The sequence below is a fragment of the Lissotriton vulgaris genome, chromosome 2_1, assembly GCF_964263255.1.
Source record: "Lissotriton vulgaris chromosome 2_1, aLisVul1.2, whole genome shotgun sequence".
Lineage (NCBI taxonomy): Eukaryota > Metazoa > Chordata > Amphibia > Caudata > Salamandridae > Lissotriton > Lissotriton vulgaris.
In genome coordinates this window covers 1671930642-1671954429 of record NC_141687.1, presented here as the reverse complement: position 1 = coordinate 1671954429, position 23788 = coordinate 1671930642, and the positions used below count along the sequence as shown (strand labels likewise).

The 23788-nt window shown below is 52.6% G+C and overlaps 1 protein-coding gene across 2 annotated transcripts in view; it reads left to right on the top strand.

Moving 5' to 3' along the window:
- Positions 1-23788, top strand: part of DHDDS (dehydrodolichyl diphosphate synthase subunit) — a 158185-nt gene that overhangs the window by 109051 nt on the left and 25346 nt on the right. For both annotated transcript variants that reach the window (XM_086957629.1, XM_086957631.1), the window contains exons 7-8: positions 20534-20648; positions 21975-22082. In XM_086957629.1, coding sequence (XP_086813755.1) covers positions 20534-20648; positions 21975-22082 — 223 coding nt within the window. The remainder of the gene's footprint in view (positions 1-20533; positions 20649-21974; positions 22083-23788) is intronic.

Genomic DNA, 23788 nt, shown 5'->3' with positions numbered 1-23788 from the left:
TTGCACTTTGTTTTTTTTCGAAGAAGTGTTTCCAGTCATGAGGTAGGTGACTCCTCCTTTCGCTGATAGTGCGCGTGGGCATTTACTCCATTGTCCCATTGTATTTTTCCGCCATCAGGTTCGGACTTCTATCGCTGCGCTCCGGTTCAACACCGTTCCTTTGGTTTCCCTCGGTGCGCAAGATACTCACCCTCAACTGTATTGTTTTCGATCATATTTTCCCTTTTATCACGTATTGTATTTACTTGCAAACCAAACTTTCGATCGGAAAAGCTTGTGGAAGGCCTTCGGGCCGACCCACAGTCGATGGAACGAACTCCCTTCAAATTCTGCACTCGGTGTCGCGCGAAATACCCATGCACTGACTCAAACGAAGTGTGTAATCTGTGTTTGTCCCCCGGGCACAGAGAACAGGACTGCGACGCGTGCCATACTTTCCGCTCCAAGAAGACACTTTGCCACCGTCGAGTACGACATTGCGACATGCGGAGCCAGCCCACAAGCTCCATTCCGGACATCTTCGGACACCATTCAAACGAAGAGGCTGGCAAGGCCATGGGTAGTGAGGAGGAGCAGAAGCCGATCGCCATCCCAGAGCTGGACTCCGACCAAGAGGATAACATCCCACATTGACATCGTACCATGAGTACAGCTCCCCCCCTCGTTCCAATACCCAACTCCACAAAACAAGAAGGATCAGTCCAACTTGCGCCCTCAGGCTCGGGTCGGCAACAAGGCCATGCTTCTGACGCCCTGCCTTCTGGCTCTGCACCGAAGCCTACCAAAAAGCCTTCCGTCTCCAAAAAGACTCCCTCCAAATCAAGTATGAGCCAAGACCATCTGAAAGAAACAGGTTAGGAATAGATTCCTTACCTTAGAATATCCCCAGGCGTCAGACTGGATCTGGAAACTTTTGTGTAGCAGTACCCTTGCGCGTCGGTAGGCGTCGTCTGCGGCTCCGCGTCCGTCGTCTGCATCTTGGCGCCGTGATGACGTCGGAGTACTTGGACGCCGCCCTCGCTCGCTGACATCATTTCTTCTTTTTTACGCGCCAGCAAGCGCCGATCCGGAAAAAGTGGTACCCTTAGTCAATTTTTGATCCTTTTTCGAAGTCGAACGACTCCGACGGTGCCGGTAGGGATGCCTGGGTTCAAACCCTGCGCCGACTGCGACCGACTGATTTCGGTTACCGACCCCCATCGCCGGTGTCTTCATTGCCTGGGCCTTGACCACGACGACAAGGCCTGCTCTGACTGTCGGGCCCTGACGTCCAAAGCTAGACGGTAGCGGTCCCACAAGCGACTCGAGCTCAGGCAGTCGGCCCGCGCCGCTCGAGGTCCCGGTCCGCGAGGAGTTTGAGGGACCGGTCGCGGGGTCTGAGCCACCATAGCTCTGGGAGTCGTCTTCGGGCTCGAAATCCTCAGGTAAGCACAAGCAGTCGAAGAGACGACATCGCTCTTCCAACTCCCCTCGACGCTCGCGTGACGCGGCCGGGGGTTCGGGCGACACCGCCCTCGCGGCTCTGGCGGAGCCGCGGGCGTCGCGGCCTGCTTCATACCAGTCGGTCCCTGGGCAGAACACGACGCCGGAGGAGATCGAGGCCTTCCTCACGGCCATGAGGTCGCTCACTCCTCCATCTGGCTCGGCAGTGCTTTCGGGCCAAGCGGCCCCGACTGGGACCCCAGCGGGTCGGGTGCTTCGGCCCCGACGCCGTCGGGTGCTTCGGTCCCGACGCCGCAGGCCCCCGCAGGATCCGGTTCCGGATCCGGGTCGTCGCATGTCGACCTTACGACCTCGCCGACGCCGGCCCCCAAGGTGTTGCCTCCGGGCGGCGCCGTCCTCGATGCCTCTCTCGATTCGGGTCCGGTGCCAGATCGGCGCCGCTCTCGACGACGATGGGAGATTTCTACTTCTATGACCCGGCCCCATCCTTTGGTCCTGAGTTTCAGAAGATGGGTGGCGAGGGGGATTGGCAGGGGTCTGAGGACCCTCTGGCACAGGAGTGCCAGTCTTATCAGGACTGGACAGGTGAGCTAGGGCAGGCCAGTGGTCTGGACACCTCGCCAGACACTGGTTTTGTCTCCCCTCCTACAGTGGCTACGGAGGAGGGGGCTGCCTATAGTGTGGTGGTGACGCGGGCGGCCAAGGCCTTGGACTTGGAGCTCCCCGTCGCGGCTGTGAGGACTAACCTCCTCACTGAGGTCCTTAAACCGTAGGCAAGCTCGGCCGAGCCTCTGCTGCCGTTTAATGAGGCCTTGTCTGTCGTTCTTCTGGGCACTTGGTCCAAGCCCGCTACAGGTCAGCCTGTAGATAGGAACGTGGCCAGACGCCTCCGCCCGCCTCCGGGCGACCCTTGCTTCCTGTCCACCCACCCCACCCTGAGAGCCTGTTCATCCAGGCCTCTAACTCCCAAACCGCATTCCCGACGGCTCCCCCCGATAGGGAATCCAAGAGGTATGAGCAATACGGGAAAAAGGTAATCTCCTCCCTGAGTTTAGGGTTGTGGTCAGTCAACACCGCGTGCCTCTTGGGCTGTTACACCCACTCTCTGTGGGACACAATCTCGGACGTGCAGCCACAATGTCCGAAGGGGATCCGGACTAAACTCGCCCAAGCCCTTGCGAAGGGTCGAGATGCGGCACAGTACTCCATCCGGTGTGGGCTGGATACCACGGACTCACTGGGCAGAGCGATGGCAACGACGGTGGCGATTTGTCGCCACACCCAGTTGAGGTCCGCCAACTTTTCGGCTGATGTCCACAACACCCTTATGGACATGCCGTTTGATGGCCTTCGCCTCTTTGGCGACAAGGCAGGCCATGCGCTTGAGTGCTTTAAGGACTCCAGGGCTACGGCCAAGTCCTTGGGCCTCTCGGCCCCGCGCTAGCAAACGGCTGCCTTTCACTCCTTTCGTGGCCAAGGAAAGGGCGCCCCCACACGTTCTGCCAGCCAAGGGGCGGCAGACTACCGTCCAGCGCGGTGGCGGACGTGGAAACCGCCGTGGCGGCGGTCGGGGACAACGGCGAGGCCAGTCCACACCTGCCCCTGCAGCATCCGCCTCAAAACCCTCCTAGTCTGAGCTTTCAGGCCCATGTGACGCCAGTGGGGGGGAAAGGTTCGCCATCACCACCTCCCCTGGCGCACTGTCACATCGGACAAGTGGGTGCTGTAAATCGTCCGAAGGGGCTACTCCCTCCCCTTCGAGGCGACCCCTCCAACCATGCCACAGCGTGTTGGGGATCACTTGAAACTTCTACAAAAGGAAGTTACGGATCTCTTGGCCAAGGGGGCCATCGATCGCGTTCCTGGGCCAGAAGTAGGGTGTGGTTGTTACTCCCACTACTTTCTGGTACCCAAGAAGGGCAAAGGGGGCCTACGCCCTATCTTGGACCAACGGAACGTCAACGGCTTCCTCCGGCAGGAGAAGTTCAAGATGCTGACACTGGCTCAGGTCTTAGCTGCCCTGGACCCAGGAGACTGGATGGTAGCGTTGGACTTGCAGGACGCTTATTTTCATATCCCCTGTAGGAAGGTACTTCCTGACTATGGTTGCCCCCAACTTTTTGCCCTGTGTTTTAGCTGGTTTTTGACATAGTCGACCTGGGACCCTGCCAATCAGGACCCCAGGCCTACTGCTCTCTCTGTAAAATGGATTCCATGTACCTTAGGTACATTTCCAATTGGTACTGGGCCACCTTATCAGACCCTGTAACTCAGGGCATAGGTGTACCCAGGGCCTACCAGGGGCTGAAGCATGTATTATGCCACCCCTGGCTGGCCTCCTAAATTTGACACAACTGGCTGCATGATAGCTGGGGCAAAGTCGTGTAATCACCCTTTGCTGTAGATATAGTATACCTATATCTAACCCTAAAAATGGACACACAGATTCCTATCAGTCACTCCTATGGCAGGCCTTGACAATCCTGAAGGCAGAGTGCTTGGAATCGTGTGAGATGGTGCTCTGGCATGAGCTGAGCCTGTCTGCAGCTTGCGGAACCAAGTCCTAATAGCTGTTCATGATAACGCATACCATATACTCTTAAGTGCATTATAATCCTCGCGGTTAAATGCTATCTTTGGTATTGCTTTATCAAAACATGTCGAGTAAGGTGTCATACGAATTGGAATACTAACCCCTCGCCAATTCTGGCGACGGGGTTAGCATTCCACCCTTCTAGAGGGGCACGACATGTATGTAACTGTAAACCCCGGTTAAAGTTAAACGAAGCCTCAGCTCCACAAAATGGATGCTGCCACCACAGACACGAGTCTGACCTCCTGCTGCTGGGAGTCCTTCCAGCGAGGAGAGCTTGGACAAAGGGTTTCCTGTCCGGGGCGGTACTAGCACCATCCCAGACAGGGTTTTGTGTATCCTGGGTAGGCAGGGCTTTACAGGAAGGTGACTGCTGAGTGGCACCCTGGTGCTCACTGCGCATAGGCCGGTCAGAACCAGTTCCAGGGGCACACCAGCCCCTGGCCTGGGGAAAGTCCGGCATGGGAGAGGGGTGTAACCACCCCCCTCCTAGTCCCACCCATAGGCAGGACCTAGTCACCGGGTCAGCCCCTTTTCTTAGTATAAAGATAGGAGCGGGCCCCCTGTTCAAATTAGATCATCTTTGGAATCAAGACACGACTTTCTTCGAAAGGACTTCAAGATTTCTTCTTCAAGATTCTCCCTTGTGACTAAGGAGTAGTCACCCTGCATCCGCAGGCACCATCTTAAGAACACTGCGGTCTGCTGCAAGTCCTTCCTCAGGAATCCGACGACACAGCTCGACGAGACCCGGCTTCCCTGGCACCTCTGACCTCTACTCACCTCTACAGCCCAGCTGAGAACCGTGAGTGCGACGAGACCTCGAGGGACCGACTATCGCCAAGACTGCACGACTTCTTTACAGCACGCCCGCCGAGTGTCCCTCTGATGAGTGCTTTAGGGTCCGAGAAGCCCCGACCCTGAGCAGCTCCAGCACCGAAGTACAGCCTCCCAGCATCTCCACGATCTGCGTGGGGCCCTTCTGCTTTTTGCTGCCCACCGCGTTGTTTGGCTACTAGCCCGCTGGCTTGTGGCCTTCTGAACGACGCCCGACGACATCACTGCTGCTGGTCTGGTTGCTCCAGACTGGCCCTTGCTCCCTTCCAAGAGAGGAGCACCCCGGACCCTCCTGGTCCACTCCAGACGCCATTTTAGGTCCACCGCGTGGGCTTGAATTAGCCAAGGCTTTGTTGCCCAATCCTGGGTCCAGCGAAGCCGACCGCTTCATCCATCGTGGGACAGCTCGCTCCTCCATCCTGGTCGCCGACAACGCCTCCTGGTCTGTGAGATCTGCAGAGCCCAGCGTCGCCCACTCACCTAGTCGAGGTGACTACCATCCGGTGCCCTCCTGGTGCCACCTGACTACTGGCTAGTAGTCACGAACTTGGTCCCCTCTGCTTTCAGGTGTCATCTATCTTCAAGATCCAGGCTTGGATCACTTCGAACTCTCTTCACTGGTCGCCTGCCAGCATCTTCCTTCCAGGCTCCTGGTCCGTCTACGAGGATTCCCGACGTCTTTTGAGACCTATGCAGCTGCAGCCCCTGGGCTAGGTAACTTCGGCATTTCGGTGCCCCAGCATAGCCTCACTATCCAAGGGTCAGAATCCACTTTTGTTTTCCGCCTACCAGGTCGGGTTCGCCCGAGAACACTAACTTTGTCTTTACTAGCTACCATAGACTTTGTCCCGCATCACTCGTGAGAGTGCACACTCTGCACCCGAGTCCCCTGGGTCTCCTAGAAGTAATCTAACAATCCTATAGTCAAGTCCCAGCGATTCCAAAGCCTATTAGTACTGTACTTACCTGCTATTAATTTCGCATTCCACTTTCAGAGTATATGGTTTTCCGTGCCCCTCGGGCATTTGTATATACTGTGATAACTTAAGTATTTTCGTAAGAGTTTTGTGTTGTGCTTAGTACCCTGTCCTCATAAAGAGTACAGGGCTGTTGTGATTCTAATAGATACACTGTTTATTTTCATAACACTTGTGTGGTGTCCTTTCACTTGGTGTTCAAGGGGTATATGTATGGTATAACAGCTGGCTTAACACGCCCTCTCGAGTCTTTAGCCTTAGACTGCTCGTATCCACGCTACTAGGATAGCTGGTCTATAAGGTTGACTTACAACCAATCATCAATAAGGGTTGTTGGACTGATACATAGTGTTCACTAGAATAGTGAGCACTGCATATCAGGCCACCTTCTCACATCCCCGTCCTGCCGGCCCACCGGCGTTACCTATGGTTCACGGTAGGCCACGAGCACTTTTAGTTTACCGTGCTCTCCTTCGGCCTTACCAGCACCCCGCAGGTGTTCACGAAAGTGATGGCGGTGGTCGCAGCTCATTTGCGCAGGTTAGGGGTTTCAGTCTTCCCCTACCTCGACGGCTGGTTGTTGAAGGCGGGCCCGCCCCAGACAGTCGTCAGCCACCTCCAGACTACGGCCGACCTCCTGCACCTGCTGGGGTTCTCCATCAATGTGCAGAAGTCACACCTGTGTCCCTCTCAGACGCTCCTCTTCATCGGAGCGGTTCTAGACTCGGCACATGTTCGGGGTTATCCTCCCGAACAGCGGGTTCGGGATATTCAGGCTCTGATTCAGATCTTTCAGCCCTTATCCCGAGTCTCGGTCAGGTTAACGCTGCGGCTTCTGGGGCTGATGGCCTCCTGCATCCTTCTGGTGCATCACGCCAGGTGGCGGATGCGGGCTCTGCAATGGGACCTGAAGTTTCAGTGGGCCCAGCATCAGGGCAACTTGTCCGACCATGTCTTGAACTCGGAGGGCACTGCAAGACAGTTGCAGTGGTGGCTCACGGACCGCGATTGGGTCAGCGGCAGATCCCTCTCCCTACCCCAACCGGAGCACGTAGTTGTGACGGGCCACATGGGAGAGGCGGAGATCAGAGGCCTCTGGTCTCCGGCTGAGTCCCGGCTCCACATCAACCTTCTGGAGCTGCGGTTCCTTTCGGTGCTCCTTTTACCGCGGAGGCTCTAAAAATACCTCCAAATACCTCCTCAGAGACCACTGTAGGAAGGTGGATATCTGACTATGGTTGCCCCCAACTTTCTGCCTAGTGTTTTGCTGTTTTTTGCTGGGATCCTGCTATTCAGGACCCCAGGCTTCCTGCTCTCTCTGTTAAAATGGACTCCATGTACCTTAGGTACATATCTAATTGGATACTGGGCCACCTTATCAGCCCCTGTACAGTGTACCTTGGGTACCCAGGGCATAGGTGCACCCAGGGCCTACCAGGGACTGCAGCATGTATTATGCCACCCCTGGCTGGCCATCCAAATCTGACACAACTGGCTGATCAATCAGCTGGGGCAAGGTGGTGTAATCACCCTTTGCTTTAGGTATAGTATACCTATATCCTACCCTAAAACGGACACATATCCTCCTATAAGTCACTCCTATGGCAGGCCTTAACAATCCTGGAGGCAGAGTGCTTGGAATTATGTGAGATGGTGCTCTGGCATGAGCTGAGCCTGTCTGCAGATTTCGGAACCAAGTCCTTTAGCTGTTTCCATGATAACCCTATACCATATACTCTTAAGTGCATTATAATCCTCGCGGTTATTGCTAACTTTGGCATAGCATTATCAAAACATGTCGAGTAAGGTGTCATGCGAATTGGAATACTACCCCCTCGCCAATTCTGGCGACGGGGGTAGCATGCCACCCTTTTAGAGGGACACGACCTGTATGTAACTGTGAACCCCGGTTAAAGTTAACTCGTGCCTCAGCATCACAAAATGGATGCTGCCACCACAGACACAAGTCTGACCTCCTGCTGCTGGGAGTCCTTCCAGCGAGGGAGGCCTGGACAAAGGGTTTCCTGCCTTGGGAGGTGCTAGCACCACCCCAGACAGGATTTTGTGTATTAGGTAGGACAGGCCTGAAAGGAATGAGACCTGCCTGGGGCACACAAGGTGTCCCTGTGCATACACCGGTTCAAACCAGTTGCTGGGGCACTCCAGCCCCAGCTCTGGCGTGAAACCGGACAAAGGATAGAGGGTGTAACCACCCCCCTTCCTGGTCCCACCCATAGGAGGGACCTAGTCATAGTACAGCCCCCTTTAGGAGAATAAAGGTAGGAGCTGGTCCCATTCCAGATTAGATTAATCCTGATTTGAAACTCTACAAGAAGAAACTCTGGACTTCGACATTCTGCTCCACAGAAGACTGAAGAAATCTCCCTTCTGGCCAAGGAGTGACCACCCTGCATCTGCAGGCACCATCAAGCGTTCCAGCGGTTCACTTTGTCGTCTTCCCCGGTGGATCCAGACTTCAGAGCCCGACGAGACCCGGACTGCCAGACCTCTCCAACCTCTACCTACATCTGCAGCACAGCTGAGATCCGTGGGTGCGACGAGACACGTGGGACCGGCCATCTTGTAGAAACTGCACTTCGCTTCCAGCACGACTTCAGAGGCGACTCCGAGAAAGTGCTTTGGGGATTGAGAAGCCCCAGCCCCGAGCAGCTCCTGCACAGAAGATCAGCCCTCCAGCCTCCACGAGATCTGCGTGGGGCCCTTTTGCTTGATTGCTGCTCGACGCGTTGTCTGGTCACTTGCCGGCTGGCTAGTGACCTCCTTGACGACGATTCACGACATCTACACCGCTGGTCTGGTTGCTCCAGACTGGCCCTTGCTTCCCTGCAAAGGAGAAGCACCCCGGACCCTCCTGGTCTGCACCAGACGCCTTTTCCACTCACCGCGTGGGTTGCCTTTGCCAAGGCCTGTTGACGCCGAATCCGGAACCAACACCGCCGAAAGCGAGAGCCTGCGTGGGACAGCTCGTGCCTCCATCCTGGTTGTCGAAGACACCTCGTGGTCCACATGGCTGCAGAGTCAAGCGTCCACTCTTCACCTGATCGCGATGACAGCACCTGGTTCCTTCCTGGTTCCACTCCAGTCACTGGCTAGTGACTTTGAACATTGTCCCCTCTGCTTTCAGGTCTTCATCTTCCTTGATCCACCCTTGGATCACTCAGGACAACTTCCTCCTGGTCGCCTGCAGCATCTTTCTTCAAGGCTACATAGACTTCAACGCGGAAACCCAACACACTTTGACATCTATGCACCCGCAGCCCGTGGGTGAGGTAATGAGAGCATTTCGGTGCTCAAGGGTAGATTGACTCTCCTAGTGTCCAGATTTCCAGTCGTTTTAGTCCTACCTAGTCGGAACTGTCTAATACTTACCTTTTCGTAATTTGTACTGTCCATTGACTTTGTTACGCATCTCGCGTGTGAGTTCACACTCTGCACACGCGTCCCGTGGGCCTCCTATTACTTGCCTAAGGTTAGGGTAGTGTAGTCCCAGCGATCCTACAGCCTCTGGACAGCTCCATTCCTTCTATCGATTTCCTTATACCACTTCTTTAGTATATGGTTTGTTGTGCCCCTAGGGCAACATTGTAACTTGTAAATGTAAATGTGTTTCGATTTATATAGTGCAACACTTTAACCCAGGGGTCTCAAGGCGCTTGCTTAGGGAACCCGTCCTGGTATTCCCCTGTGAGATACCCCGGCCGGGTATCCACAAGGTGAAAGCCAGGCATCCCGCCGCGAGGGGCCGTAGTGGAGATTAAGCAAGCTATTGCCCAGAGTCGCAGAGTGTGACCCCGTGAGTCGAGTAGGCACCGGAGCGAGAATTATCGACTCCGTGGATTTTTGAGCCCGAGACCCGCCGAGGCGGGGAATCGAACCCTGGTCCACGGCCGATCTCAGCTTCCGGGTCTGCCGCCTCTAACCACTGAGCCACGCTTCTCCACTTGTGCAACTTAACGTATTTTTTTTAAGAGTCTTGTCATGTACTTTGCCCTCTGACCTCATAAAGAGTTCAGAGGTGTTTGTTAGTTAATAAATATATTGTTTAATTTCATAACTACCTGTGTGGTGTCCTTTCATTTGGTATTCAAGGGGTTTTATGTGGTAAAACAGCTGGCTTCACATGCCAAAAGAGTTTAGCCTAAGACTGCTTTGTCCATGCTACCATTAGGATAGCTGGTCAATAAGGTTGACTTACAACCAATCACCATAAGGGTTGTTTGGGCTGATACAAGGTGATCACTAGAACTAGTGAGCATCATATATCAGGCCTACTTCTCACAACCACCTCCACCTATAAGGGCAATAACCAACCCTCTCCATGTAGGTGTTACTTCAGAGGGGGTTACAGAGGTAACAACGGCAAAGGCCGGGGTTCAAACACACTCACCTCCTCCTCCAATACAAAGCAGTGACTTCCCTCCACTTCCCCCGACTACTTAACACCTGTCAGGGGAAGACTGTCAGATTTCCTACCAATCTGGCAGTCAATAAGAACAGGCAATCGGGTAGTTCAAATTATCCGTTCTGGTTACTGCCTGGTGTTCATCAACACTCCTCCAAACATTCCACCAAAATAACACAAACTTTCACCAGATCACCTACACCTCCTCAAACAAGAGGTTCAGTCTCTACTTCTAAAAGGAATTATTGAACCTGTACCACAGCAACATCACGGCTAGGGCGTATAGTCTTTTTTTTTACTTCCTAACACCCAAAAACGATGGTTCTTTCAGACTAATATTAGATCTCCGAGAACTAAATCTTTACTTTGTCAGATCATTTCCACTCGGTGACACTGCAACAAGTATTACCTCTGCTACAAAAAGGCGACTTTCTGCCTACTTTAGATCTTAAAGACTCCTATTTTCATATTCCAATCCACCCTCTCATTGCAAATTCCTCAGGTTCGTGGTGGCGGTTCAACACTTCCAGTTCAAGGTACTCCCATTCGGAGTCACCACTGCCCCAAGAGTCTTCACAAAGTGTCTGGCGGTAGTAGCTGCTCACCTGAGAAGACAAGCATCCATGTCTTCCCATACTTGCACCGACGGCTCATCAAAGCTAGCACGTAGACTTTCAGAATAATCCAGTTACTTCTCCAACCAGACAATACTCAGGACTACCTAGGAGCCACACTAAATACTTAAAAAGCCCTGGCAGTTCCCAACGCAGCCAGAATTCGAAATATTTAGGCTTTAGTTCTTCGATTTCAACCCAATCATTGGATTCCAGCTCTGGTTTATATGCAATTGCTGGGAATGATGGCATCTTGTAACATAATGGTCCCCCATGCCAGACTGCACATGTGTCCACTTCAAGAATGCTTAGCCAGTCAATGGACCCAGTCACAGGGTGTATTGACCGATCTAGTGTTGGTAAGCTGCAGTACTCATCCCTCTCTGCAGTGATGGAACACACAAAATTTGTCAAAAGGACGGCCTTTTGTACACCAGGTTCCACAGTGCTGACAGTGGACGCGTCACTCACTGGCAAGGTAGCTAATCGACAACAACACACAGTGCAAGGCCTGTGGATTGAACAGCAGAAGTTGCTTCACATCAATCATCTAGAGATGCTTTCACAATCTTTCTAGCTCTCAATGCCAATGCGTTTCAGACTCCCCTGAAAGGCAAAGCTGTCTTGGTTCGTACAGACAACATGACAGCTATGTATTGCATACAAAACCAGGGGGAGGGATACTCTCTCCAACTGTCGCACTTAGCCCAAGACATCTGGAGGTGGGTCATTCATCACAAACTGTATCTCCTAGGGGAACACCTCCCAGGAGAGAACAACCAGATTGTAGATTTTCTCAGCAGACAGAGACCACAAATACACAAATGGGAACTCCACCCTCAGGTTCTTCTCCCATACTTTCAAAATTGGGGAGTCCCTCACATAGATCTGTTTGCCACAGTCCAAAACGCAAAATGCCAAAGCTTTGCCTCCAGGTACCCACACCTGCAATCCAAGGGCAATGCACTATGGATGAACTGGTCTGAGATCTTTGCCTACACTTTTCCGCCTCTCCCACTCATTCCATTAGTGGTTCAGACGCTCAGGCAAACATCTCAAACACTAATCCTAGTAGCTCCCTCATGGGCACGTCAACCATGGTTCACAACCTTGTTGGAGCTATCTCTAGTCCCTCATCAAAAGCTACATTTAACCTCCAGTCTCCTCACACAAAGCGATGGAGCAGTCAGACACCCAGATCCCAAGCAACTGAACCTCGTGGTCTGGCTCCTGAAGTCTTAGAGTTTGGGTACTTAAACCTTCCACCAGAATCTATGAATATCATTAGGGAGGCTAGAAGACCTACTACAAGGGCCTGCTACGCAGCAATGTGGAAGTGATTTGTAATTTACTGTGGTAACAATCATATCCACCCTCTTGCTGCTTCCATACAGAACATCATATGCTATCTGTTACACTTGCAACAGTCAGCGTTGGCTTATATCTCTGTCATACTACACCTAGCGACATTTGATGCATATCTACAAAATAGACCGCATTTGTTGTTATTTAGAGTACCTGTGATCAAATCTTTCATGGTAGGGCTAAAAAGAGTCCTACCACCAAATTTTCCATCAGCTCCAGTGTGGAATCTTAATATAGTCCTCACAAGGTTGATGGGCCCACCTTTTGAGCCCATGCACAAATGCAAAGTACAGTTCCTCTCTTGGAAAACAGCTTTTCTCGTTGCAATCACATCATTAAGGAGAGTGAGTGAACTACAGGCATTAACCATACAAGAAACTCTTTTCCAACTACTCGGAGACAAAGTGGTTCTTCGTCCTAATCCTAAATTTTTACCTAAGTTCGTTTCTGCATTTCACATAAATCAGTTGGTAGAATTTCCCGTATTCTTTCCTCAACCTGATTCAGTTGCAGAAAGAACTCTTCACACCTTAGATGTTAGAAGAGCACTCTTGTACTACATTGAAAGGACAAAAAACTTTTTGTGAAATGAAACTTTGTTGCTTTTGCGCCACCATACAAGGGCAACCCTATCACCAAATCAGGTATTGCTAGGTGGATTTTTGAGTGCATTTAAACCTGCTATGCCAAAGCAAAGAGAACTCTAACTCTAACCCCTTGGGCACATTCCACTCGTAAGCTGGGGGCCACTATGGCTTTTTTAGGAAACATTCATATTGTTGACCTTTGCAAAGCTGCAAAATGCTCTACACTGCACACATTCACTAAACATTATTGTGTACTGTGTCAGCAAGACAACAAGCCAATATGTGTCAAGCAGTACCCACGACACTATCTCAGACAACGCCAACAGCTGCAGGTCAGCCACTGCTTTGGGAGTATACTGCTATGTGATCTATCACAGCATGTGATCTACAGCTCACATGCCTCGAACGGATAATGTTACTTACCCAGTAAACATCTGTTCTTGGCATGTAGAGCTGTAGATTCACATGCGCCCACCCACCTCCCCGGATACCTGTAGCTGCTGCAGTTCTCTTTTTAGTTACATACATATGCATGGACATCTCTATTCTTTACTACTACTCCATTCTCACCCTCTGCGGCAAGCTGGAGTAGATGCCCATGCTCACTATCGTTGAAAGGAGTAGTCGCCTACCTCGTGACTGGAAAGACTTCTATGAAGAGAAACAAAGTGCAAACATCTGGACCCAACACTAGATTGCAAGCTAGGCACAGCATGTGAATCTACAGCTCTACATGCCAAGAACAGATGCTTACTTGGTAAGTAACATTCTCCTTTTCCATGTTTATAGTTAACTAGTTTGATACACCGTAATCTGATTAAGCATTAATTTAGCATGAAGACTAACTTTTCACACTACTGGTAAAGTAATGTTCGTATATGGCAGTTGCCAACGTAGTGGGAAAACCACCTTATGCAAATTTAGGAAATTATCACGGAATAGTTAAACTTGGTACCAAAACATTTTCCGATTTTAGCCTGTAGCTGAACTTGATTATTTTATTAAGGTAGCCCACACCACTTGAAAAGAATTACTACATAGTAAACTCTGGGTGATTGAGAATAGCCCACTGGCATGTAAGTCATCTTTAACTTTCCTCATATCACCTCTTGTTCTCCCACATCAAATATGGTGTGGAAGTTTACAAAGCCGAACACAAAGGAACTGATGCATAATCTCTTGTTGTATGTATATGTGTAGCACTTTACCATCATTTGTATAGTCCTGCTGCACTTTCAGAATCTGAGTGTTTTTCACCTTCTGGGGTGATACGGACCAGAGTCAAAGTGACCTTTTGGCATTTGGTTATTTTTCATATTGTCAGATGAGTTTGAGTCTATGTAGGAAATTTTGTGCATGGATTTGTTTGCTGATGGGACATTGCCTTTTGATTATCGGCCTGGGATGTATAGGTTTCCATTGCAGGATTCCAGTGATTGTTCGTTTCCAGGCATCTTTACCAAATGTGGTGAAATATTACTAAGCACTCCAGTTCAAATCTCAAATGCAATATTACTTCACAAATAATGTAGATCAATTGTCCAAATTTCAGTGAAACCGCAAAAGAGTCCTTTATGCAGTTTGTATTAATTTTTTTATTATTCACCTTCTCATAAAATTGTTTTGATATTAGCCATAGCAAACGTGTTTTGTTTCCCTTGGTACTGCTTCAGGGCTCCTTCCAATTGTAATTAATGTTGTCAAAACAATGTTTTTTCTTTTCCTAAGGTGCATTAGTAGTTACATGCTACCCGCCATCTGCATAGACGCCATTTGGATACAGCCCACATTGGGGGCTATACCCTATTAGTAATTCACCTTTGGCGGATAAAAAACATTATCTGAAAGAAACACGTTAGTGTTAGATTCCTTACCTTAGAATATCCCCAGGCGTCAGTCTGGATCCGGAAACTTTTGCGTAGCAGTACCCCTGCGCGTCGGTAGGCGTCGTCTGCAGGCGTCCCCTGCGGCTCCGCGTCCGTCGTTGGCGTCGTGCGCCGTGATGACGTCGCTGGAGTATATAGACGCCGCCTCCGCGCGCTGACGTCAGTTCTTCTTTTTTCCGCGCCAGTGGACGCAGATCTGAAGAGCAGTACTCCGGTCTTTGACCAAGTTTTTTCGAATTGTTATCACTTTGTGCCTGTTAGGATGCCTGGGTTCAAGCACTGTGATGACTGTGAGCGCACGATGTCGGTCACAGACCATCACCGCCTCTGTCTCCGGTGTCTGGGCCCCGACCACGACGTGGACTCCTGCGTCGACTGCCGGGCCCTTACCAACAAGGCTAGACGGGAGCGGTCCCGCAAGCTACTGGAGCTCCGGGAGTCGGCCCCACGTCGGGACCGGGAGCGGTCCCGGTCCGGCCGGAGGTCGAGAGAGCGTTCGAGGGAGCGGTCGAGGAGCCGCGCCGAGCGTTCCGGAAGTCGACACCACTCGTCATCCTCGTCAGGTAAGAAACACAAGAAGTCGGGGCGTCGTCATCGCACCCCCGACTCCCCCCGACGCTCGCGCGATGCGGCCGGGGGTTCGGGTGACCCCAACCCCGCGGCTCTGCGAGAGTCGCCGGCGCGGCCTGCCCCATACCCTCCGGTCCCTGGGCACGGTGCGACGCCTGAGGAGATAGAGGCGTTCCTCATGGCCATGAGGGCCCTATCTCCTCCGGCGGGTTCCACGGCGCCTACGGGCCCAGTGAACCCGTCCGGGGGCCCTAGCGGTTCAGCTGACCCTACCTCGACGCCGTCGGAAGTCCATCCAACCCGGCGCCGATCCCATCGGGGTTGCCCCCGGCGCCGCCTCCGCGCGACGCCGGTTCCTCGGTGCCGGCTTCGGGCGGCACTGGGGCTCCGGCTCCGGCGCCGGCTCCGGGCGGCGCCGTCCCCTTACCTTCACGGACGCGGGGCCGGACGGGCGTCGCTCGACGCCGGTCCCGGCGCCGATGGGGCCCATGAACCCCGAGGAGCCGGTCTACATCGTTGACTCCGAATACGGAGAAGATGAAGAGTTCGGTGAAGGTTGGGAGGGGTCCGAGGACCCTCTGTCACGCGAGTGCCAGCATGACCCGGGCTGGACAGGTGACTTGGGGGATGCCAGTGGTTTGAACGACTCTCCTAACCCTGGTTTGATCTCTCCTCCAACCGTGGCATCGGTGGAGGGAGCTGCATATTCAGTGGTGCTGATGAGGGCTGCCAAGGCCTTACACCTTGAGCTCCCCGTCGCGGCCGTGAGGCCTAACATCCTCACTGAGGTCTTCAAACCGCAGTCATGCCCACAGGAGCCACTGCTGCCGTTTAATGAAGCCTTGTCAGACGTTCTGTTGGGCACGTGGTCCAGGCCCGCTTCAGGTGCGCCTGTTGATCGGAACGTGGCCAGGCGCCACCGTCCTTGTCCGGACGACCCCAAGTTCCTGTCTACCCACCCCACTCCTGAGAGTCTGGTGATCCAGGCCTCGACCTCCCAGTCCGCATTCCCGTCGGCCCCGCCCGACCGGGAATCAAAGAGGTATGACCAGTTTGGCAAGAAGGTCTTCTCGTCCATTAGTTTGGGCCTGCGGTCTTGCAACACCGCTTGCCTCTTGGGCCGCTACACCCACTCTGTGTGGGATACGGTCGCGGAACTGCTGCCAGAATGCCCCATGGAGGTGCGGGCTAAACTCGGTCAGGCTGTGGCTGAGGGCCGAGATGCAGCGAAATATTCGATACGGTGTGGTCTTGATACGACCGACTCGCTGGGCAGAGCTATGTCAACGACAGTGGCGATTCGTCGCCACGCCTGGCTGAGATCCGCCAACTTTTCGGCTGATGTCCAGAATACACTGATGGACATGCCGTTTGATGGCTGTCACCTGTTCGGTGACAAGGCGGACCACGCGCTGGAACGCTTCAAGGACTCCAGGGTCACGGCCAAGTCCTTGGGTCTCTCGACCCAGCGTCAGCAAACGGGTTCGTTTCGTCCCTTTCGTGGCCAAGGAAGGGGCGCCCCCACACGTGCTGCCAGCCACGCGCCGCAACAATCCTTTCAACGCGGTGGCGGCCGTGGAAACCGCCGTGGTGGCGGTCGGGGACAACGGCGGGGTCAGACCACACCTCCCCCCGCAGCATCTGCCTCAAAATCCTCCTAGTCCGTGCTTTCGGCCCCATGTGACGCCAGTGGGTGGCAGGGTTCGCCATCACCACGCTCACTGGCGCACAATCACTTCGGACAGGTGGGTGCTGCAAATTGTCCGAAGGGGCTACTCCCTCCCCTTCGAGACCTCTCCTCCAGCCATGCCACCGCAGAACCACTGTGTGTCGGGGGACCACTTGACACTTCTGCAGGAGGAAGTTACGGCCCTCTTGGCCAAGGGGGCCATCGAGCGCGTTCCTGGGCCAGAAGTAGGGCGTGGTTGCTATTCCCACTACTTTCTGGTGCCCAAGAAGGACAAGGGGGGCCTACGTCCTATCTTGGATCTAAGGAACGTCAACGGCTTCCTCCGGAAGGAGAAGTTCAAGATGTTGACGTTAGCTCAGGTCTTGGCTGCTCTAGACCCACAAGACTGGATGGTAGCGTTGGACTTGCAGGACGCCTATTTTCACATCCCCGTCCTGCCGGCCCACCGGCGTTACCTGCGGTTCACGGTAGGCCTGGAGCACTTTCAGTTTATCGTGCTTCCCTTCGGCCTTACCAGCGCCCCACGGGTGTTCACAAAGGTGATGGCGGTGGTCGCAGCCCATCTGCGCAGGTTAGGGGTTTCAGTCTTCCCCTACCTAGACGACTGGTTGTTGAAGGCGGGCTCGCCCCAGACAGTCGTCCACCACCTTCAGATGACGGCAGACCTCTTGCACGACCTGGGGTTCTCCATCAATGTGCCGAAATCACACCTGTGTCCCTCTCAAAAGCTCCTTTTCATCGGAGCGGTTCTGGACTCGGCGCAGTTTCGGGTTTATCCTCCGGAACGGCGGGTTCGGGATATTCAGGCTTTGATTCCCATCTTTCAGCCGTTATCCCGGGTTTCGGTCAGGTTGACGCTGCGGCTGCTGGGACTGATGGCTTCCTGCATCCTTCTGGTGCATCACGCCCGGTGGCGGATCCGGGCTCTGCAGTGGGACCTGAAGTTTCAGTGGGCCCAGCATCAGGGCAACTTGTCCGACCACGTCTTGATCTCGGAGGGCACTGCGAGACAACTGCAGTGGTGGCTTACGGACCGCGATTGGGTCAGGGGCAAGTCCCTCTCCCTTCCCCAACCGGAGCACGTTGTCGTGACGGACGCGTCCCTCCAGGGCTGGGGTGGCCACTTGGGAGAGGCAGAGATCAGAGGCATCTGGTCTCCGGCGGAGTCCCGGCTCCATATCAACCTGTTGGAGCTGCGGGCGATTCGTCTGGCACTGAAGGCATTCCTCCCCTTTGTCAACGGGAGTGTAGTGCAGGTGTTCACCGACAACACCACCGCCATGTGGTACTGCAACAAACAGGGCGGAGTGGGGTCGTGGACCCTTTGCCAGGAGGCTCTGCGCCTCTGGCAATGGCTGGAACGTCAGGGCGTGACTCTGACGGTTCAACACCTGGCAGGTTCTCTGAACGCCAGGGCGGACGAACTCAGCCGTCGGTGCTCGATGGATCACGAATGGCGTCTGAACTCGGACGTGGCGCAAGGCATCTTTCTGCAATGGGGAGAGCCTTGGTTAGATCTATTCGCCACAGAAGAGAACGCGCAATGTCATCAGTTCTGCGCGTTGGAGTTTCCAAGACGGCACTCGCACGGCGACGCCTTTCGGCGCGAGTGGAGTTGCGGTCTGTTATACGCCTTTCCGCCTATACCACTTCTGCCCAGAGTGCTGAAGAAGATCAGGCGCGACCGGGCCCAAGTTATCCTTGTGGCTCCGGACTGGGCTCGAAGGTACTGGTATCCCGAGCTACTCAGCATGTCAGTCGGTCCCCCGATCCGCCTGCCCCTCCAGGAGGACCTTCTGTCGCAGCAGCAGGGGACGGTCCTCCACCCGAACCTGTCCAGTCTCCACCTCCATGCTTGGAGATTGAGCGGCGGCAGTTGAGGCCATTTGACTTGCCTCCTGAAGTCTGTGATGTTATTCTGGCAGCCAGGCGTCCCTCCACTAAGTCGGTATACGCCTGTCGGTGGAACAGATTTGTGGCATGGTGCACAGCAAAGGCTGTGGATCCTCTCTCTGCCCCTCTTTCGGAGGTTCTTCGGTTTCTTCTTTCTCTTGCCCAGCAGGGCTCTGCTCTGGGCACTATCAAGGGCTACCTTTCTGCCCTTTCAGCCTTTTTGAGGCTTCCTGATCAGCCTTCTTTGTTCAAATCCCCGATTGTAACTCGGTTCTTAAAAGGCATCCCTCACATGTTTCCACCTGTTCCGTTTGTGATGCCTCAGTGGGATTTGAACCTGGTTCTGACCTTCCTGATGTGTGCTCCCTTTGAGCCCCTTCATTCTTGTCCTCTCCGTCTCCTGACTTTAAAGACGGCTTTCCTGGTTGCCATCACCTCTGCCAGGAGAGTGAGTGAGCTCCAGGCTCTTTCTGTCCAACCTCCTTTCCTGTCCATTCATCCTGATAAGGTGGTTCTGAGGACTAGACCTTCTTTCCTGCCCAAGGTTGTTTCGGCCTTTCACATCGGGCAGTCCATCACCCTCCCTTCCTTCTTCCCGCCTCCGCATCCTTCAAAGGATGAAGAGCGGCTCCACCGTCTGGACCCAAAACGTGCGCTATCATTCTTCATGGATCGCACACGCCAGTTCCGGGTGGATGACCAACTGTTTGTTGGCTACGTGGGTGCGAAGAAGGGACGGGCGGTTTGTAAACGAACCATCTCTCGATGGGTCGTCCTCTGCATCAAAGTGTGCTACTCTTTGGCTCGGAAGGAGCCTCCTGTTGGGCTGAGGGCCCATTCCACTCGGGCCACGGCGGCTACTACTGCCCTGGGCCGGGGAGTCCCCTTGCAGGACATTTGCCAAGCGGCTACGTGGGCCTCGCTGCACACCTTTGCGAGGCACTACTGCCTGGACAGTCAAGTCCGGAGGGATGGCTTCTTTGGCCGTTCTGTCCTCCAGGACTTTCTGGTGTAGTATTGTATTGGTTCGCAGACCCACCACCGGGGTTGGTATTGCTGGGGTATGTATTCTAAGGTAAGGAATCTAACACTAACGTGTTTCTTTCAGATGAACAAGTTACTTACCTTCGGTAACGATATATCTGTAAGAAACATTAGTTAGTGTTAGATTCCTTACCGAACCCACCCATCCTCCCCGTTCTGCGAACTGATACCTAGGGTTAAGGTCATCCCTTTCAGGGCCCTAGTTTTACATGGCACCAGTGTTGGTTCTCTCATGGCTCTGCGTCTCCTGGCGCGGAAATGCTGTGTGCAAAGAACTGACGTCAGCGCGCGGAGGCAGCGTCTATATACTCCAACGACGGACGCGGAGCCGCAGGGGACGCCTGCAGACGACGCCTACCGACGCGCAGGGGTACTGCTACGCAAAAGTTTCCGGATCCAGACTGACGCCTGGGGATATTGTAAGGTAAGGAATCTAACACTAACTAATGTTTCTTACAGATATATCGTTACCGAAGGTAAGTAACTTGTTCGTTTTGACAAATCTGATCTCTTAGATCATCTGTGGCCCTCTCTGAGCATTTATCCTTTTGTTTCTCTTGCTTTCTTCATGCACTAACAAGATAAATGTGCACTCTGGTCCTCTGTTTTAGTGATGTTTCGGAATCTCTACTGGACAAGTGTCTCTACACCAGTAACTCCCCAAATCCTGACCTCTTGATCCGTACCTCGGGTGAGGTTCGCCTTAGCGACTTCCTTCTGTGGCAGGTATGATGTGACTTCTTTTGCAATGGGGAGGGGTTGTCTCATCATCATCATCATCATCATCGATTACCTTTATCTTGACTAGCTCACAGATCACATTTCTGGCAAAGAGCCTAGACCTGCTGAACAGGCTGATGTGTGATATTCATGCTTGAATTAATCTGAACCACTGATAATTACTTTATCCCTCTGCAAAATGTCCTCCATGGCACAGGTATGCTCAGACATAGGTCATGTGATATTCAGTACCGTGGGTACTCTAGCTGCATATTGAGGCCAAGTAAGGGCAAATCTCATTTGCAGTTGCTTGCCTTTCCATTTAAAGGGTATGTGGTCTAGCTTTTTGTTGTAAACTGTCACTTTGTTTAGTATAATCTTATTTGCACATGGTTAGTTCTCTTTTGTAACTGCAAAGCATTAAAAGAAAATGCAGAGTATGCTTGATTATCTGCAATAAAGCATCCCTTCATCTTTTTCTCTTGTTAAAACTGGGGCAGCTAGTGAGGGAGTCAGCGAGTTGAGGATGTCCCCAAGCTCAAAGAGGCCATCTGTCGGGATTTTGTATAATTGAAGACAAGGCACCTGGAGAAAGCTTGATCAAAATGAGAGGCCCCCTGGAGTGCCTGTATTGAACAAGACTTTACCATCCTTAAGGTACGCCAGTCATGACTTGACCCATGTACAGGTTGTCATTGAATGAGATACATTTTGGGAATCTAATTTACCCTCATTTAGGAACCCTGTGCTGGTCACCTATTGAGGATGTACTTCAAAACAGGCATCCACGAAAGATGCCATTAAAGACTGAACACCAAAAGAGTAATATAGACAAGGGTGCCTAGAAAGACATACAGGATAGGACAACTGTAGGTGAGGTCATGGAGATTGGGAGAGCTCTTAGATGCTTGAACATCAAGAGGGAGACCAAAATGAATCTTAGACACACTAATGATGGGACCGGGCACTCTTTGGGGGTGTCCACCAGAGTAGGGCACCACCCGTAGAGGATTTTAAGCATTCACAGTAGTGGTAACAGTTCCACAGGGAGATCAGGTGAGTTGTCTTGTGGGAAACGAGATTAAGGTGTGTATTCTAAACTCTGTCTCTCAAATAGGAATAAGTTAAAGTAGGAGCCTTGTGGGTTATCGTGGGGGACACAAGGGTTGAAAGGAGTGGCAGACATCGGACATATTCTTGAAGTGGCATTAGAAATTCAATAGGTCATTTTCTTCCCCAAAGTGAGTAATTATCCGCGAAGACAGTTTCTTGCTGTTGGGAGGAGCCAATGTGTCATTTTCTTTTTTCATACGTTTGCCTTCTCACCCACAGACCTCTCACTCGTGCCTAGTTTTCCAGCCTGTCCTGTGGCCTGAATATTCCTTCTGGAATCTGTGTGAAGCTGTGCTCCAGTACCAGCTGAATCAAAGTGCGCTGGAGGTAACCACAATATGAATGTCTGTTTATCCTTGCATTGAATGTGCTTCCTCTTCTTCCCCCTAACCCAACCCTGACAATTTTACTTTAGCAGTTGGATATCTACTTTGTCTCTGGGCTTTAACTTTTTGTTAATTTTTATGTTTTTTTAGGCTAGCTGCCACTGCAATGTAAATGACAGTTTACTCTGCATATTTGTGCTTTTTGAGTTGATTCAGATTGACCGCCCTTATGGAATAAGGGGTACAAAAGGGGGTGGTGATGGACGGAGCATCAGAATCAATCAAACACTCACACCCAGGAAGCTTGTTTCCGGTCCAGGAAAGGCATGGCTTGGCAGTTCGGGCTGGACTGTTCCCATGAGGCACAGGGTCAGACTGATTTGCATATGGCCATGTCTGAACTGGGGTGGTGTTGATTGCAAAATAATTATGGATTTAGGTCCAGATCTCTGTACTGGGGTGAATGTATGACCTTGTTCTGCATTCTGTCCATCAACTGTGGTTTTTGCATTTGTCACCCCGAGTGGGATGGGTATGCTCAGAAGTGAGTCCCATGCTCTCAACACCACTGGATTCGAGCAAGGCGGGCTGAAGACGGCTGGAATGCCAGAAACCGGTCCTCGGAAGCTTGTTTCCGGTCCAGGGAAGACATGGCTTGGCAGTTCGGGCTGGACTGTTCCCATGAGGCACAGGGTCAGACTGATTTGCATATAGCCATGTCTGAACTGGGGTGGCAGAGTGGGCTAAAGAACAGTGATGGATTAAACCCAGATTTTCAGACTGGGTGTGAGTGTTTGATTGATTCAGATGCTCCGTCCATCACCACCCCCTTTTGTACCGCTTTTGGCCGCCATAAGTGTGGCAGGGTATGCTCAGACGTGAGTCCCTTGCTCACTTTGCCACTGGATTCAAGCAAGCCGGGCTGAAGACGGCTGGAATGCCAGAAACCGGTCCTCGGAAGCTTGTTTCCGGTCCAGGGAAGACATGGCTTGGCAGTTCGGGCTGGACTGTTCCCATGAGGCACAGGGTCAGACTGATTTGCATATAGCCATGTCTGAACTGGGGTGGCAGAGTGGGCTAAAGAACAGTGATGGATTAAACCCAGATTTTCAGACTGGGTGTGAGTGTTTGATTGATTCAGATGCTCCGTCCATCACCACCCCCTTTTGTACCGCTTTTGGCCGCCATAAGTGTGGCAGGGTATGCTCAGACGTGAGTCCCTTGCTCACTTTGCCACTGGATTCAAGCAAGCCGGGCAGAAGACGGCTGGAATGCCAGAAACCGGTCCTCGGAAGCTTGTTTCCGGTCCAGGGAAGACCTGGCTTGGCAGTTCGGGCTTGACTGTTCCCATGAGGCACAGGGTCAGACTGATTTGCATATAGCCATGTCTGAACTGGGGTGGCAGAGTGGGCTAAAGAACAGTGATGGATTAAACCCAGATTTTCAGACTGGGTGTGAGTGTTTGATTGATTCAGATGCTCCGTCCATCACCACCCCCTTTTGTACCGCTTATGGCCGCCATAAGTGTGGCAGGGTATGCTCAGACGTGAGTCCCTTGCTCACTTTGCCACTGGATTCAAGCAAGCCGGGCTGAAGACGGCTGGAATGCCAGAAACCGGTCCTCGGAAGCTTGTTTCCGGTCCAGGGAAGACATGGCTTGGCAGTTCGGGCTGGACTGTTCCCATGAGGCACAGGGTCAGACTGATT